The sequence below is a fragment of the Hipposideros armiger genome, unplaced genomic scaffold, assembly GCF_001890085.2.
Source record: "Hipposideros armiger isolate ML-2016 unplaced genomic scaffold, ASM189008v1 scaffold_493, whole genome shotgun sequence".
In the NCBI taxonomy this organism is placed as follows: domain Eukaryota; kingdom Metazoa; phylum Chordata; class Mammalia; order Chiroptera; family Hipposideridae; genus Hipposideros; species Hipposideros armiger.
Genome location: NW_017731843.1, coordinates 110,561 through 126,491, shown reverse-complemented (window position 1 = coordinate 126,491; position 15,931 = coordinate 110,561). Strand labels below are relative to the sequence as shown.

Here is a 15,931-nt window from a genome sequence, read left to right as displayed (position 1 = left end):
CTGAAGAAGGGAATTTTATAAGTGTGTGTGTGTGTGTGAGTGTGTGTGTGTGTGTGTGTGTGTTGGATGTATGTGTGTGTGTGCATGTGTCAGTGTGTGTATGTGTGTGTGTATGTTAGGTGTGTGCATTATCTAGAAATGAAGGCTAGATAAGATACAGCAGATATTTGGTGTGGTTATGATGATTAATAAGCATTTCTCATGTGCCAACCAGCTAACAGTTTTGTTTATTAGTGACATCAAGCACCAGGCTCAACGTCATGGCTTCCTCTATCCTTCCATGCCCCGTCTGGCAGATGGTGGGTGTTTTATACAATGAAGGCACTTGACAATGTCCCATGATCCACCCAGTACCACAATGCAATGAAATCACCTCTTGGAGCAACTACAGGGGATGTTTGCCTTTCTCCTGTTCCGTTTACCAACCTCGGGAGCTTGGGGGAATCTTAGCAGAGTTCATTAGACCCAGAAATTACATCACAGGAAGGGAGCCAAGTCGTTAATGGCTGCAAATCCCTTATATAACTGGAGTTTTCAGGTCATATATTTATAGACTTTTAGAGCTGGAGAAGCCCTTAGAGGTTATTCCAGTCCGATCCTTTTATTTTGCAGTAAAATGAAGCACAGAAGAGGGAATTGGCAGTCCAAGGTCACACAGACAGGGACACAGCTGGGATGAGAGCCCAGGTTCCTTGACTCTTTTTCCTCTGCTTGATCTTAATTAAGGTAGCATCATTTTTAGATGGAAATTACTCTGGCTTCAAATAAGGATTTTTGAACCTGATCATTTCTCCCTCTTCTTTCCTTTTTGGAAATGCACAAAGACGAAGAGGAAGAAAACTAGCACATTGTAGGTGCTCAATAATTGGGTTAGTTGGTTTTGGTGTCATGGAATGATCTTACTTTATGTAGCTTAACAAAACTGGATACAACTATCCTTGAATTTGTTTAATTCTTTATTCTCTCCAATAACCAAAAGATGGTTAGAGGCTTGAATCTCACCCTACTGTCCCATTGCAAATTTCATTGTAGATCTGAAGTTATAATATGACATTCATTGGTTTGAAGGAAAGGCTTTCTGCAGAAGGCACATGGATTTAAAGTAACTTTGATTTAAGCTTATGGAAGTTAGTGGGAATCCTCCTTGAAGCACAGACACTATCAGCACTTGAGATTATACAGGCTGCCCGGTGAGTTGGGACACAGCATAAACATTTCCTACACCTATTTCAGATACATGATTAAAACAGACATGAAATGGCCCTAACTGTACATTAGCCACTTGGGTCTAACACTTCTGAATCTTATTGCTATGTATTGTAAATCACGTTTTTGATCAAAATCTTCCATTGCATTTAGGTTTCTTCCAAACACCATCCTGATGAATCACAGTGTTGTCATTCTGCTACTTTATAGATTCATGTTCAGCAAGGCATGTTCCATGATCCATGGGAGCCCTCGTGTAGCATGAGAAGATCCGCTGGGGGCTTTCTCTTCAGACCCTAATAGACCAGGGCTTACAGTTTTCTGGAACAGCAGTGATTCACTGAGAAAGAACAAGAAAACTCACTGCTAGGGTGTTCCCATAACGTTGAACACAATGTCCCCTCCCACCCTGACACATACATGCCACCTCCCACCACTGCCAGCCACCATTCCAAGGCCAAACACCACTCTGCAGTCCCAGCTATTGGGAATGCCCCCAGGACAGGACCCCCTCATTTCCTGATCATTCATTTATTTGTATTGAGCACTTTCCATGTGGCAGGCACCCTAGTGGGCCCTGGGAATACAGGGGTGACCAAATACAGGAGTGGTCCCTTCTCACATGGCACTCACAGTCCTTCAAAGGCATGACTGGTTCATAGAATCAGCTGTTCGGTCAAATCCGCCTTAGGGATTTTAAGTCACTGGTGTGCTGTCATAGCAAAGGGGCTTGGGGTAGAAACTCTGCTTTAGGTCTGGGGCCTCAGAGGGGCTCATCAAATCACTGAGGTGTGCACGAGATTGTTTGCCAGAAGCTCACTCTGCAACCTGTGCAAGCTTCTGGAGAGCCATGCAGCCCCTCTCGTCTCAGAGAATGGGTTTAGGGAACTGTCAGCACTGAGGCCATGGAGGGAACGTTCTGGGCTGTGTGAAGGTGGCTGCACAGCTGAGGGCGTCCTCACTGCCTGGGAACTCCACACATAGTCTTTGTGGCTCTCACCCCATAGCTAAGCTATTGGCAGACCTGAAGGATGGCCTGACTGGAGACCTATCCTCCTTTCTCAGTCTCGGTGCTGAGGTTTTGGGTGGTAGACTTGCCTGCCCTGGGGGATCTCCTGTACCCTCTCCATCCCTGGAACACTTGAGGACTATGAGTACCCACTTCACCCCCAAACCCAAAAGGCCTATCAAATTTCCCACCAAACACTCAGGAGGAAATCCAATTTGGGTATCAAGAAGCACCCGGTTTTCCTAGCTCATCAGAAGCTGCTGTTGCAAAGACATCTGGCGAGTCCTGTGTGTACCTATTTCAGCACAACCCAGAGGCTGGGCTGTCCCAGGTTCCAGCAGTGGAAGAAACTATCCTAGCATGGTCTGCTTTCGCCAAGTATTGTCCACTACAATGTCACATAAGGTACTCCCAGAATGATTCCAACGACCATGCAATTCCTGTTACATTCTGCTACATACACCTCCGAAGAAATAAACACATAATGTGATCAGTTGGTTTCCCAAGAGGCTGCAAACTCTTCAAAGGCACATATGTGGCCCCGGTAGCAGCACAGCACATGGCAATCACATGACAAATGTGGGCCATTTAATTAATTCGTTAGTTCCTCTCCATCTCCATAGTACCTCACACACTGTCTTTAACAAAGAAAGATCTCAAAAAAAAAAATGCTAGTGATGGACACTAAAGGTTAGGCTCTTCTGGACTTTTACCCATCTCCCTCATCTTCATGGAAAACAATCAAGTATGTGGGTGATAGGCCTCTTTCCTGTAAGGAGGCCCAGCTACCAGCTGCAGCATTCAGGGGGTTTCTTGTTATGTTCCTGCAAGTTTGAGGGAGGTGCCTCAACCATGGAGTGGAGGGCGGCATTGACCCAAAGCTGCCCAGTTGAAAGAGAGCCAAACCTCTCACTCTCCGCTCTGCAGAAGCTTCTCCTACATTCGCAGGCTCATGCCCCTGCCTCCCCCAGACTGAGTGGGCACACGACGGGCATCATACCAGTGTGGTGAACTTGTCTATGCAGGCATTGCGGATCTTCTCTGGGGTGGCGGGGCTGTCTAGCTGGAAAAGCTCCTTCGTATTATCTGTGTGCTGAGCTCGCGCCGCACGGATGGCATCCTTGATGGCAAAGAAGATGGAGGAGGCCAGGAAGAGGGGCGGCTCCCCAACAGCCTGTGTGGACACAGCAGAGGACAGGCAATCAGAGAGAGGGGCCCCAACTTCCACAGCAGGAGGGCTGGTGATGCCGGGGATCCCAGCTACCAACACTAATGGGCCACAATTCATCAGGGACCAAGAACAACCAATCTAGTAAATGACTCTCCCTCGTTGGCATACTTCTTTAATTCTTATTATGTGATTTTTTTTCTGATGACACCATGCAAATATAATGTAGCATTAAAATTATACAAATTATATTTCATAGATAAAAAACACCTGACATGAACTTTAACTCTTTCCTCACGGTTACAAGCCTAGGGGAATAGTCTACTTGCAACTCTGACACCACCATTTACAGGCACTATAAGTAATTATACTTGTAGCATCTGCTGGGATACAGGCGTCATGACAGACAGGAATTAAAACATTTTCTGAAACAGGTGGTTTTATCCCCCACAGCATAGATCAGAGACTACCTGTATCAGAATCACTAGGGACACGTTAAAAATGCATGTTCCTGGGCCCTACCCCAGATCCACTGAATCAAAATTTCTAGGGGTGGCCCACAGAACTGCATTTTCATCATGAGTCCCCAGTGAATCTGATGCATGTTAAAAGTGAGAGCCAATGGCAGGAAAGTGTCCCAGACCATCCCAAGCTAACGTAACCCATGGGCTGAGCAAGTGGGTAGGTTTCATTACTCACAAGTGGTTATCTGTGTTCCTTCTTAAACATTGGACTCTATCAATCAGCTTAATTGATTTTCAACCTTTTTTTTTCATACTTATTATGGACAGGGAGGAAACAGGATGGTTGTCATCCTTCAGGCATGCCAATGAAGTCTTATGTTCAGGTGGCAGCACTGAAGGAGGTGAAAGGGGGTGCACGGAGGCCTTATTCCATCTGCAGTGAATATGCTGGTTCTAGTGGGATGACAGGAAATCTATACCTGTGAGATCATCTCTAGGACCAAACATCAGGGACACACACCTGAGACGTGGCTGTAGGTCATGATTTGACATACAGGATTGAACTAATGAATTTCTGAGTGCACCTAAAGGAGCTGGTTTCAACCACATGAAGGTGTGTCATCCTCAACCCAGTTCGCTGGTTGTCAGGCAGGACTGCCCACCTCTCCACCACCATCGCCAAACTAGTGTCAAGCCCTCTTCTTCCTTCCAGATGAGCCTGTTGCAGACCCACATGGTGAGTGGCTGAAGCCCCTGTCACCACCCATGGCCTCCAATGGTGCAGGCCAGAAGGCAGCACAAACCCATGGCAGCAGTACCTTGGATGCGTAGATGGCCTTCTTGTTGGAGCTGTCACGGAGCAGAAACACCCTGAACTTAACGGGGATGCTCCCAAACGTAGGGATCTTGTAGGTGCTGGGGCCGCGGGTGATCAGGCTCCCCTCAGGGGAGTAGCGTAGCTCCTCCATGGTGAAGAGGCCCAAGCCCTGGACAAACGCCCCTTCCACCTGCAAGGCAGAAGGAGACAGTGACTAGCCTGCCTCTCCCTCCCCAAGGACAGGAACTGCTTCCCATAATGGGCACCAAGCCCAACCCTGAGTGGGGCCTGGAAAGAAGCTAAAAACAGCCCTCCACTGCTTACCTGGCTCCCGCCTCACCTGGGATCACCTCTCTAGGCCTTCACCAGGTATTAGCATAGGCAGACACAGGTATTAACACAGAAGGTGGATGTCAGAACTTGTCAGCGATTCCAGGAGGCTCATGCAGTGGAGGCCTAATTTGCCATTAGGACCTGCCACAGGGCATGTGGAGATGTGTCTCCCATGTTGCCACTGAAGAAATGGCAACCCCAAGCTGAGATGTGAGCTTGCAGGCTAATGTTTTCTGAGTGTCCCTCCGGGCCCATGCTCCCGCTGTGTGCTAAGTAGGACCATGTACCCTTGAGCAGCCTCAAATAGGAGGAATTTCTAAGATAGTAGATTCTAGACTTCTTGAACTCCCAGCCCTGCCTGCCCTCTGGGAGACAAAATGCGTTGCTGTAGCTTACAAATCTGTTTGGGGTACATTCCACTCTCTCCTGGCCCACATGTCTGCTCTCCCAGCCTCACTGCTCAGAATCAGATAGGTGGTGCCATGTAGCCAAACAAGAATGTTCAGCAAGGAGACCAGGTACTAACCATCTTTCTGTCTTGCTGCCCAGCTCAGTGCCTGCCCATAGAGGGGCTCCCAGCGTTGTTGTCTGATGAACTCATGAACCGATTGACTCATGGCTAGGTTTCTTATACTCAGTAATTGTCCACTTTAGAGAAGTACAAATTATATTACCTATTAGATGCTCAGTACATCAGTCCTGGATTCCGCCCTCTGTCTCCTCCTGTTCCACCTGCTCTATCCAATACTCTCATATTTTCCTAAATAGATTTGCCTTGGGCCATCATCCCTTTATTCTGCTTATTCAAACCTGAGTCTTTTGCTCCCAAGTGCCCTCCACTACGCCATGCTTGAGTACACTGCTGTCCTGGGTGGAAGGGGAAAGAGGAAGGAGAAAACTCCTCTGACCTCTGACCCCAATGCCTGCACATCAATCCCAAACTCAATCTCCATTCCACACTGTGCTCTTTCTCTAATCATTCATGTGTGTGTGTGCTCGTGTGCATCCAGTGTTTTCCCCATTCATCTCATTCTCCGAGGTGTGAGTGCCCTCTCTGAGTCAATCCACATTCATGTGTCTTTTGCCTTGAGAGTTGGGTGGGCTCTCATCCGTCTAAATCGCACTCTGAGGAAGACGAACTTGGTACCATGTCAGACCCACTTCCCAACGACATGGGACAAGATGTTCTGGCTGGTGACCCCAGAACGGGAAAGGGGCACATCAGTGGCCAAGCCCATCATCACCCAGGTTCCCCATGGGCCTTACCTGTCCAATATCAATAGCAGGGTTCAGACTGCAGCCAACATCCATGACAATGTCTGTGTGAATGTTCTACAATGGACAAGAAATTAAATGCTGTTTGAGAAGCAAGGGATGTGTGGAATGAGAGATGGGTCTTGGTGACCCTTGAACTAGGAAGTACTAAGCCACACAGGACTTTCACAAATGGAATACTCTGGGCACACTCAGGCAGGCGTGTTCATGCCCTTGCCAGGCTCCACTGCTGTTGCCACAGCTGAAATTTGAGTCCTACAGCTGGGGAGGGGATAGGAGTGGCAATGTTCTCTCATTAATCTGAAATAACTGTTCACACACCCACATCTCCGTAGAGTGCAAATGAAACAGTCAGCAAACTATAGTCCATGGGCTGAATCCAGCCCATCCATTTTTGCAGGGCCTGTGAGCTACTAATGGTTTTCACATAATTAAATGTCCAAAAAAATAAAAAATAAAACGAAGAATATGTGTGACATGTGAAAACTACATGAAATTCACACTCAGGGTACATCACTACCATTTTTATGGGAACACAGCCGTGCTCCTTTGTTTCCATATGTCTATGGCTGTTTCTGCACTCCAGTATTAGAGTTGAGGCAGTGTCTTTCTATCCCAGAAAGCCTAAAGAGTTTACTCTCTGGTCCTTTATGGGAAGTTGGCCAAGCCATGATGTATGGCATTATTTTCTCAACCAGAAATTTGTCTCCATCAGCTCTTGGTATTGCAATTCAACTGTTTCTCTTTTCTTTTCCCCCTCAATACTGAAGTTTGGCAAACTTCTTACCTTATGATCCCCTGTTAAGCAGTCAATTTCCACTTCAGAACAAGCCACCCCATAGCTGAAGTAGTGGAAGCGATTTCCTGAGTTGGTCTCAAAACTGTAGTTAATATTGGGCGTTCTGGGGGTAAAAAAGAAAATAATGCACATGTATTAAGATGAACATGGCCCTATCCCTCATACACACACACACACACACACACACACACACACACACACACACACACAGCTTGTCTCACAAAATCTTAAGACCCCAAAGGTTATATTTTTTCATTCAGCTCTTCTTCAAGAAAGTCCATGTGTTTTTAATATTTTGAACCTGTTAATGAAAGCCAGGTACCAGAGCACTGTATCTCTCATCTCTGTTCTATTTGGCCAGGGGCTCTCACATGAATCACCCTGTACTGCCAAGCTAGGTTTAGTGTCAGCATGCTGGCCTCTAGTGATAGAAATGGAGGTGACAGTTTTCTGAGCTCACGAAGCACATGAAAGTCACACCCCAAAGGATCTACTGAATTGGAATGCAAGATCTCAGGAACAAAGGTTATCCTGTGCAGACTCCTGAGCTGTTGACACAGGTTCACCTGTTCACAGGGCAGCTCACCTTTCTCAAGACACAGGTTCACCTGTCCACAGGTCGGCTCACCTTTCTCAAGGTGGAAGTTAACAAGATAAGTATCTCATGACAGCAAGCAGCATCTTTAAGCAGCCACTTACCTGCTTTACTCCTCCTACTGGCTGCTTTGAAATTTTAACAAATGCTTTGAGGAAAGTGCTATTAATAAAAGCTGCTGCTGTCTTATACGTTTTTTTTTCTTTTTCAGTCCTGAGTATCTTATATAATTCCAACTTTACATGAGTCATATGTACATGTGTATATGTATGTGCATGTGTGTGTATTCTCATTCCCGGAGTTTATAGTATTTCGTATCTATGCTGTTCTATACATTACACACAAATCATTGAGCTGATGTGATCAGAATCTGCATGAAAACAAAACTAATACAGGGGTGAGAAAGATGGCTTCTCCTAGAAGAAGCTACCACCTCCTTTGACTTCTGACTTCACCATCTTCAACTGGGTGTTCCCTTATATAATCCCCAGTTTCTGTTTTTGTTTTTGTTTATGTTTTGTTTTGTTACAAATTTTATTGGGGAACAGTGTTTTTTCCAGGGCCCATCAGCTCCAAGTGAAATATTTCTTCTAATCTAGTTGTAGAGGGCGCAACTCAGAGGCCTATGTGGGGATCGAACTGGCAACCTTGGTGTTGTGAGCACTGCGCTCTAACCAACTGAGCTAACCGGCCACCCCAACTCCCAGTTATATGAGCTCCAAAAAATGAAATGGGAACTTATGAGAAAATCTGCATTAGTTTGTGTTTGTGTAGGTCAGATATATGGAACCCAGAGAGCACTGAAAAAACAACACTTTGCCTAAAACATGTGTGTGTGTGTGAATGTGTGTGTGTGTTGATATATTTAAACAAAACTTTTTAAAGCAACCATTGAACTATTATTCAAATCTATAGATATGTAGAAGAAAAGCTCCTAGTCACATTTCCCAGAGAAAGCTAAAAGATATGGCTGACAGTAAATGTGATCATATTTTTTAGAGCTTCTAAATCAGATGATTTAAATCCTTTCTAGCTCTTTGTGTTACTACTGAATTTTAAGGTTGCAGAAGACATGAGCTCTTTTCTAAATCTCACTTAAGTTCTGATGAATTCTGCATTTATAACAAGACCACATGCTCTAAATCTTCCTCTTTGTTTTGAAGGAAAGCCTCCAAAAACAAATGCAACACATTGTACAAAGTAACTCGCACAGGTAACTCAGCACCCTGGACGCCCTGGTTCTCACAGAAGAGCACTGATGGAGGAATGGTTGGTAATTGTCTCACTCTGTCATAAATGAGGACACAGGTTCAGAGGAAATCACTGATTTCCCCAAGGGTGATGTTACACTAAGACCAGAGCTCGAACACGGCTCTTCTGATAAGGCAGCTCATGCTTTAGCCTCCTTGGCTCACACTGTGGTAATCCATGGATTTTAGAACTTCTTTAAACTGAAATTCATTGAAGACCATTGAAGAGATAAGAGTTTTGGTTGAATGGCTCTCTCCTGACCACAGGATGACAGAATTCAGTGCTGGAGGGGACATGGGCGGTTAGGATGACAGCACATTGTGAGATGGGTGAGATCAGCATCAGACTTACTTGTAAAACCCAGTAGCGGACAAGCTCACTGCATCTTCATAGGCAGCCATAACCTGAGGAGAAGAAACGGCCATGAGGAAGGAGGAAGTATGGTTTCTGACCTGGCACTAAGCTTTCGTCAGCTCTTCCTTCTCATCTGGAAGTTGATCAGCACTTTACTAGTGACTGTCACTTCTGTACCTCACCTCTCCCGCTCACTGCCAGCCCCTGCACCAGGCCCTTGACATCTGAAGCCTGGGGTGCTACTGTAGCCTCCTAACTGGTCTCATCGCCTCGAGTTGCCTCCCCCAACTGCTGTGTAGCCCAGCCCAGCCAGAGTGGTCGTCTTAACATACCATACTGGCCAGGTCACTCTCTTATTTTAGAGCTTTTGATGACTCCCCATTGCCTACAGAGCAAATGCCTAACTTTAAGGACCCCAATCTTCTCTGGCTTGATGTAACACACATATCACTGTCACTCCATCCAAACTTAAGTGTTACCTCTCACTCAACCTTTCCATGTTCCCATACCTCTGCTCCTTTGCTTATGTGGTTCCTCTGCTATTTCTGTCCAAATCCTTTGCTTCCCTCAACAACCAAAAGAAGCCTTCCTCTTAAACCACCCCACCTCTGTGATTACTCCCTACTCTTGGCATTACAACAGTGTCTCTCTAAATTGCTCATTTGATTCATATGTTCTTATTGATACTTTCCTATTAATAAAGCTATTTATCTATCCATCCATCCTAAGTCCTTAACTACATAATAAGTTTTTTGGGGTTTCCCAAGCACTAGCACAGCACTGAGATTTAATTTGTTGTTGACACAGTTGGCATCATCACCTTCAATTACCAACCTCTTTACTATGTGCCAGATGCTGTTAAGCACTTTGCATACATCACCTTCCTTAATATCGTGTACAATCCTATAAGATCAGTATATGAATATCATCATTTTACAGATGAGGAAACTGAGGTTTAGGATCCTCACCATATGTATATGGTATCAAATATATAAATATATATATAGTGGTGATGGTGGTAGTAATGGCTTATTTGTCAGTACGGTGCATACATTCAAGAGATTTGATGCCTGTCATTTCCTGACCACACCCTTTTGACCATGACCTTTTTTGAAGCTACTTGCTTATAAGGAATACTGGACAGTATGGCTAATAGCTGAGGACAAAGCTCAGGTGAATAAGGCTGTTATTGAAAACATTGACATTGCCTTCCAAATCCATGCTAAAATCCAAGCTACCAAAATCAGCCTCTCTCACGGGGTGCTTGTGGGTGTGGTACTCGTGAGTGTGGAATGGGAAGTAGATGTCACAGAAGGCAGATTTACTCTGTGACCCAGATGAGTGGGTCCAAGAAAAACAAAACTTTTTCCTTTGAATCTACTGAGGGAGACTTGTACTCTCTGAGCTGGTTCGTATGCAGTCTATTTAATGCATTGCCATTATGCCCAGTTCTCCCATTCCAACACCGGGGATTGCTGAAGCAGGGCTGCCACTGATATTTCTGCTTCTTGGAGAAGCTGAAGTCTCCCACCGGAGAGACTTCCTTGTAGCTTCCCTCTGAGAGTTTCTCACATGCAGGCCACAGAATCAGAAATCAGAGAACTGGGCTCATTTTTATTAGGAGTGCTTGTTCTGTCACTGCTAAAATCACAGGAATGATATAAACTCTTGTATAATGTCTTTTCCCTGCGCCCTCACAGGTGGAATCTCAGTGGAACCAGACTTCAGAGCTGGGTAAGGAAAAAGGCAACTTCTGGTCCATCAAGGCTGTGGATGAATGGGACATCGGACCAGGCCTGAGTGAGCCAAGAATTCACAGTGAGGCCTGTTCAGCAGGCACCCTTGTCATTTTAGGTTCAGGACAGCCAAATCCCCAATTCCCACAGGGCTGTCAAAATCCTGGATCAAAAATTTTCCTCAGGTGACTTCCCTCAACTATGACAACTATAGAGAAAGGTGTACAGGAAGACTCAGCATTTACCTGTCCTGTGAAAGCATACAGACCCCCTCAACTTCTCTCTCCTTGTGTGACTAGATCATCATCTCCTATTTCTGCTCAGGGTAGGGACAGAGACCCGGCTTTTAATTTTCTCTCATTTGCAAAAGCGACTTGAAACAGCTCACACTTACCCAGTCTTCCCAGGAGCCACTGGGATTCTTTTCCTTGAAGGGCTCCAGCCTTTTCAGTATGGTCTGACAAGCTTCCTAAAGAATACATCCAGCACACATCAGACACATCAAACCTCGACATTTCCCAGCCCAGGCAAAAACACGGAGAGCCTCGGTAAAGCCATCTCCAAGTAATGCTGTGCCCAGGGTGACATTGAAACAGCCTTGCCACCCCCTAAGGAACGACTGAGGCCAGGTGTAGAAGCCACAGGATCCTGCCAAAGGGATACCACTGGCCTTTGCTTGGAGAGCACTTCTGACCCAGTTCTGAGGCTAACTGAGGGTGAAGTGTTTGAGGGATGCCTAAGGAGGTGCCTTCTCCCATCAACCTCCTTCGCTTGACTACACCCCCAATTAGGAGGAGAAGCAAGTGGGTCCAACCTGGCTGACCCCACAATCAATTTTCAATTTCAGTCCATTCTCTTGGGGCCAATTCTCACAGCAGGGAGTGCATCTTCCCAGAATCGCCTGCATTTTCTCCAACTCTCCACCCCCTTCTACACTCATCCTTCTTGACTTGGATGGAAATGATTATGGTTCTTGGGTCTGTCTTCTAGCTTCACATTTGGAGGAAGACTGTTCTCCTGTATATGACAGCCAAAGGCATGGTCACAGCCACAGCCCCAAGGATCATTCAGGAGCCTATCCTGGGGACTCTGGGCCCAAAGCCCGGGACTGGCCCTCAGCTCTGCTGCTTCGCATGGCTCCTTACGTAGACGGCCTGTCCATTGATGTCACTGCTGACAGAGGCAGATGTGGGAGAGGTGTTGGGCACTGTATTGGTGCTTGTCTCACTGATGTAAATCTTAGAGGTGGGGATTTTCAGAGCTGTGCTGGCCACCTGCAAAGAGAGACAACATCACCCTCTAGAGAAGGGGCGAGCATGGGGCTTGGCTGCCTGATTGCCCAAGACAGGATTCAGTTTCACTGTTACAGGCAAGAAAACAATGTTGTAAACCAAAATTCTACTAAGACTGGAGTGTTCTCAAAACTGTCTGAATTTAAAACAGCATTTTATGGAATGGTTTGGTTGGATAAAAACTTCATAAACCTCGTGATGATTAAAAGAACCTTTTACATTTTAAAGTTAACCTCATTTTGAAACTGCAGTATGGCCTCCCTCCATGAGCCAAGTATGTGTGCCGACTCTAATCCACCTCAACCACCCTAGCCCCACATGTGAGGAGTCTCTCACACGTGTGCAGAACTAGCTACCTTTATACACACAGCACACCCACCTGACACACAGTCACAGAGCCCTGGAATGTTGGTAATGAAAGTGACCTCAGAGATCACCTGTTCAACCCATTTACACAGATCAGGAAACTAAGGTCAAGTTGGGAGACAACTTGCCCAAGGTTACATGTAAATAAGAAGCAGAGCCAAGGCCAGAGCCTAGGCCTGCTTCTGTTTCTGGTATTTCCCATCACTCAGTTTTTCACAGCACCTTCTCTCACAGACTCCACTGTGCCCAAGAGGACCACCAAAGTCCCCAGGCTGCTCACCTGGACCATCTTGGTGTGAAGGCCTTGTCCCATCTCAGTGCCGCCATGAGTCAGCAGTACAGAGCCATCTGTGTACACATGAACCAGGGCTCCTGCCTAAGGGAAGAGAAGGATGCCAGACACAAAATTCAGTAAATCCTAGCTCAGCTTAAGGCTTGAGACAAAAATACTGGAGCCCAGGAAAGAAGAGAACCAGAAGACATTTTGGATACAAACCCTAGAGACAAAAATTAAAGCAGTATCAGTCTCATGATTTCATCAGAGAGCCCTTCAGAAGTTGGCAAAATTTTTTCAACTCTCCCTCTGCCTCCCATCCTTAGAGGGAGGTGGGTCACATATCTTTGTCCTCACTCTATAGAAGAATTAGGATCAGAAAGGCTCAGTAACTGTCCATGGTTCTGCAATCAGGAGCAATAAGAACTAGAATTTGACCCCAGATCTCTGAGCCTCACGTTGCTCTCAATGTCCCAAAATATACTAGACAAATAGGGATATGCAAATTCAACTTTAATTTAAACAGCAAAGAGCTTCTCTAGTCAGCTCTGTTGCCAGTGACAGTGAGATTTCCCTTGCAAAGGGGGAAATGGGGCCCAAGTCCAGTGGAGATGGACAGAATTATACAAAGCAATTACCTGATTTAGAAAAGCAAGTCTGAAGCTTATTCCAAACTTGGTAGGAATTATGCACAATCCTCTCTTTTTCCAACAATTCTCCCTGGAAAAAAAGGAACATTCACATAGAACTCTCTTTATCATATTTATGTCAGATTGGACATATTTTCAGTCAACATCTTTGTATAATTGGAACAAAGCATCCTGGGAGCTGCCCAAATAGTCATTGTCATAACTGCGTTGTGCCCCAATTGTGTAGACAACATGAGAAAGGTAGGAATTTGGGTTCTGGGTCCTTCATTTCAGCTGGAGCAGGGCCTACCCTGAGCATCTTGACTTTGGAGCATCATCACTCTTCTCCCCCAAGTGGAATTCAGATTGGGTCAGAGGCCCTGGTAACCTTGGGCTGTGATTGTCCCAGGGAGGAACTGTGGCTTGCTGATGATAATAATACCTTCTCTGTGCTTTGTATTGGTTTTCCAAGTAACTCAGTGAGGAAGACAAAGCCAACACAATTATCCCCACGTTGCAGATGATGACACTGAGACCCAAGGAGATGGAGTGACTACCAAGGTGACATTTACAGATTAGTGTCAGAAGCAGGTGCATAACTGGTTTTCTTAGGCCTGGGCTGGTGTTCTCTAGAACAGAGCCTGCCCAGAAAGCAATGTGTAAAGATGAACATTAGGAGTTGGCTTGGGAATGCCAGCTCTGAGCAGCAGGGCCCCGGTTCAGATCCCACATAAGGGCTTGTGATGCACCCTTCACAGCTAAGATGGTGAACAACAGCTCGACCTGGAGCTGGGCTGCTGTGAGTCGCCGGCAACAGTATAGGCTGCAGTGGGCTGCCATGAGCTACCGAGAGCGGCTGGCAGCCAAGATGAGCTGCCGTGAGCTGCTGTAAGCTGCTGTGAGCAGCCGTCCAATGGCCAGCAAGCGACTGTCTCAACCAGGAAGAGCGCAATGATAATACCAACATGGGCCAGTGAAGCAACATCCTCCACAACTAGACTAAAGAACAAAAGGACAGCAACTTGTCTGTTCCCCTTCCCTGATTCCCCAATAAAATCCTTAAAAAAAAAAGATGAACCATACTGATACACTTGCTGCTGAGTGCAGGCTATGAACCCACCTGCCTGCATGCTAGGATCATTTCATGATCTTAGAGAGATGGCTATGAACAGGTTAGCACACTCAACAGCCTCATAAGTTATCCATTAAATTATTAGCTTTCAATTCTGAATTCAGTGAAAGGCTGTAGATTATAAAACCCAAGAGAGCACCAGAACATTGGACACTTCCCCTCCCAGCACTTACCTGTTGAATTTGTCAACCTCACTCCTCCGGACGTGATAATGAGATCTTATTAGACATTCATCCCAGCACCTGGGCAAGGTGAACCCCTCAAGCTTCTGGTTGAAGTGTGTCAGGTCCCCTTCTTTGTACAGGTTCTTCCTCCGCACCTTTTCAAGAAGAGGGACATGAAGGTTTTGTTGTTGGCAAGACAGGGGGGCACAGCCTAAAGTTAAGCTTCCGGTTTCATGAACAACACGTGCCTGTCCTCTGCCCCTATGGGAGATCCCCAAGATACAAAGCCACTGTCCCGTCAAAGGAGGCTCACGCACTCTGACTTGTGCCACCAAATTCCCAGCTTACTTCCTCTGCAGGCAGCCCACAGGTCACTGCGACGTCACTCATCCAACACTCGGCAATGAGCATCCCCTGGGGCCCCCCGAAGCCCCGGAAGGCCGTGTTGGAGGGCAGGTTGGTCTTGCACAGCCGCCCAGTGCCCCGGATGTTGGGGATTTTGTAGCAGTTGTCCATGTGGAACAAAGCTACTTCCATTACCTGAAGCAGAGGAACCAAAATGGGAGAGAACAGTGTAGGTCATTTTCCTCAAAAGAGAGCTTTCAAGGGCTGCATTCAGTCCTGCCTTTCCCAACACCACTCGCAACAGCTCTCCTCAGGCCCAAATGATTTCTTCCCTGGGATATTGCAACAGCCTCCTTACTGCACTTCTGGCTTTCCATGTCTCCTCCCTCTAATCTATGCTTCATACTGAAATATTAGGTCACATGAGGTCAAGCACTTGTTTAAAACTGGCACGTTTTATCTGCAGAGTGCAGTCTATATATCTTTCAACATGGAATTCAAGACCCTTTATGACCTTTCCCCAACATATTTTTATCCTCTTTTCTGACTACGTGTTGTTACTCTCACCTGTCATGCCCATCCTCACCTTATCCACCTGCTAAAACCCCCATTTCTCAACGGAGTAGACCTCATCAGACCCTCTAGTTGGCATTGATCACTTGACTCTTTAAAAAAATAGGTCATTTTATTAATTAGTTTTAAAGTAGTTTTTATTCCCATTA

General features: G+C 46.0%; 1 protein-coding gene across 1 annotated transcript in view; it reads right to left on the bottom strand.

Annotated features, from left to right (window-relative positions):
- Window positions 1-578: 578 nt before the first annotated feature.
- The window catches only part of LOC109395899 (xanthine dehydrogenase/oxidase), a 52,425-nt gene continuing 37,072 nt past the window's right edge, over window positions 579-15,931 (bottom strand). Inside the window, exons 19-30 of the mRNA XM_019667294.1 lie at window positions 15,213-15,404; window positions 14,874-15,019; window positions 13,578-13,659; window positions 12,946-13,041; window positions 12,153-12,281; window positions 11,402-11,476; window positions 9,269-9,321; window positions 7,060-7,174; window positions 6,264-6,329; window positions 4,666-4,854; window positions 3,216-3,389; window positions 579-1,546 (exon numbers count right to left, since the gene is read on the bottom strand). Coding sequence (XP_019522839.1) covers window positions 1,544-1,546; window positions 3,216-3,389; window positions 4,666-4,854; window positions 6,264-6,329; window positions 7,060-7,174; window positions 9,269-9,321; window positions 11,402-11,476; window positions 12,153-12,281; window positions 12,946-13,041; window positions 13,578-13,659; window positions 14,874-15,019; window positions 15,213-15,404 — 1,320 coding nt within the window. The 3' untranslated portion in view covers window positions 579-1,543. The remainder of the gene's footprint in view (window positions 1,547-3,215; window positions 3,390-4,665; window positions 4,855-6,263; window positions 6,330-7,059; window positions 7,175-9,268; window positions 9,322-11,401; window positions 11,477-12,152; window positions 12,282-12,945; window positions 13,042-13,577; window positions 13,660-14,873; window positions 15,020-15,212; window positions 15,405-15,931) is intronic.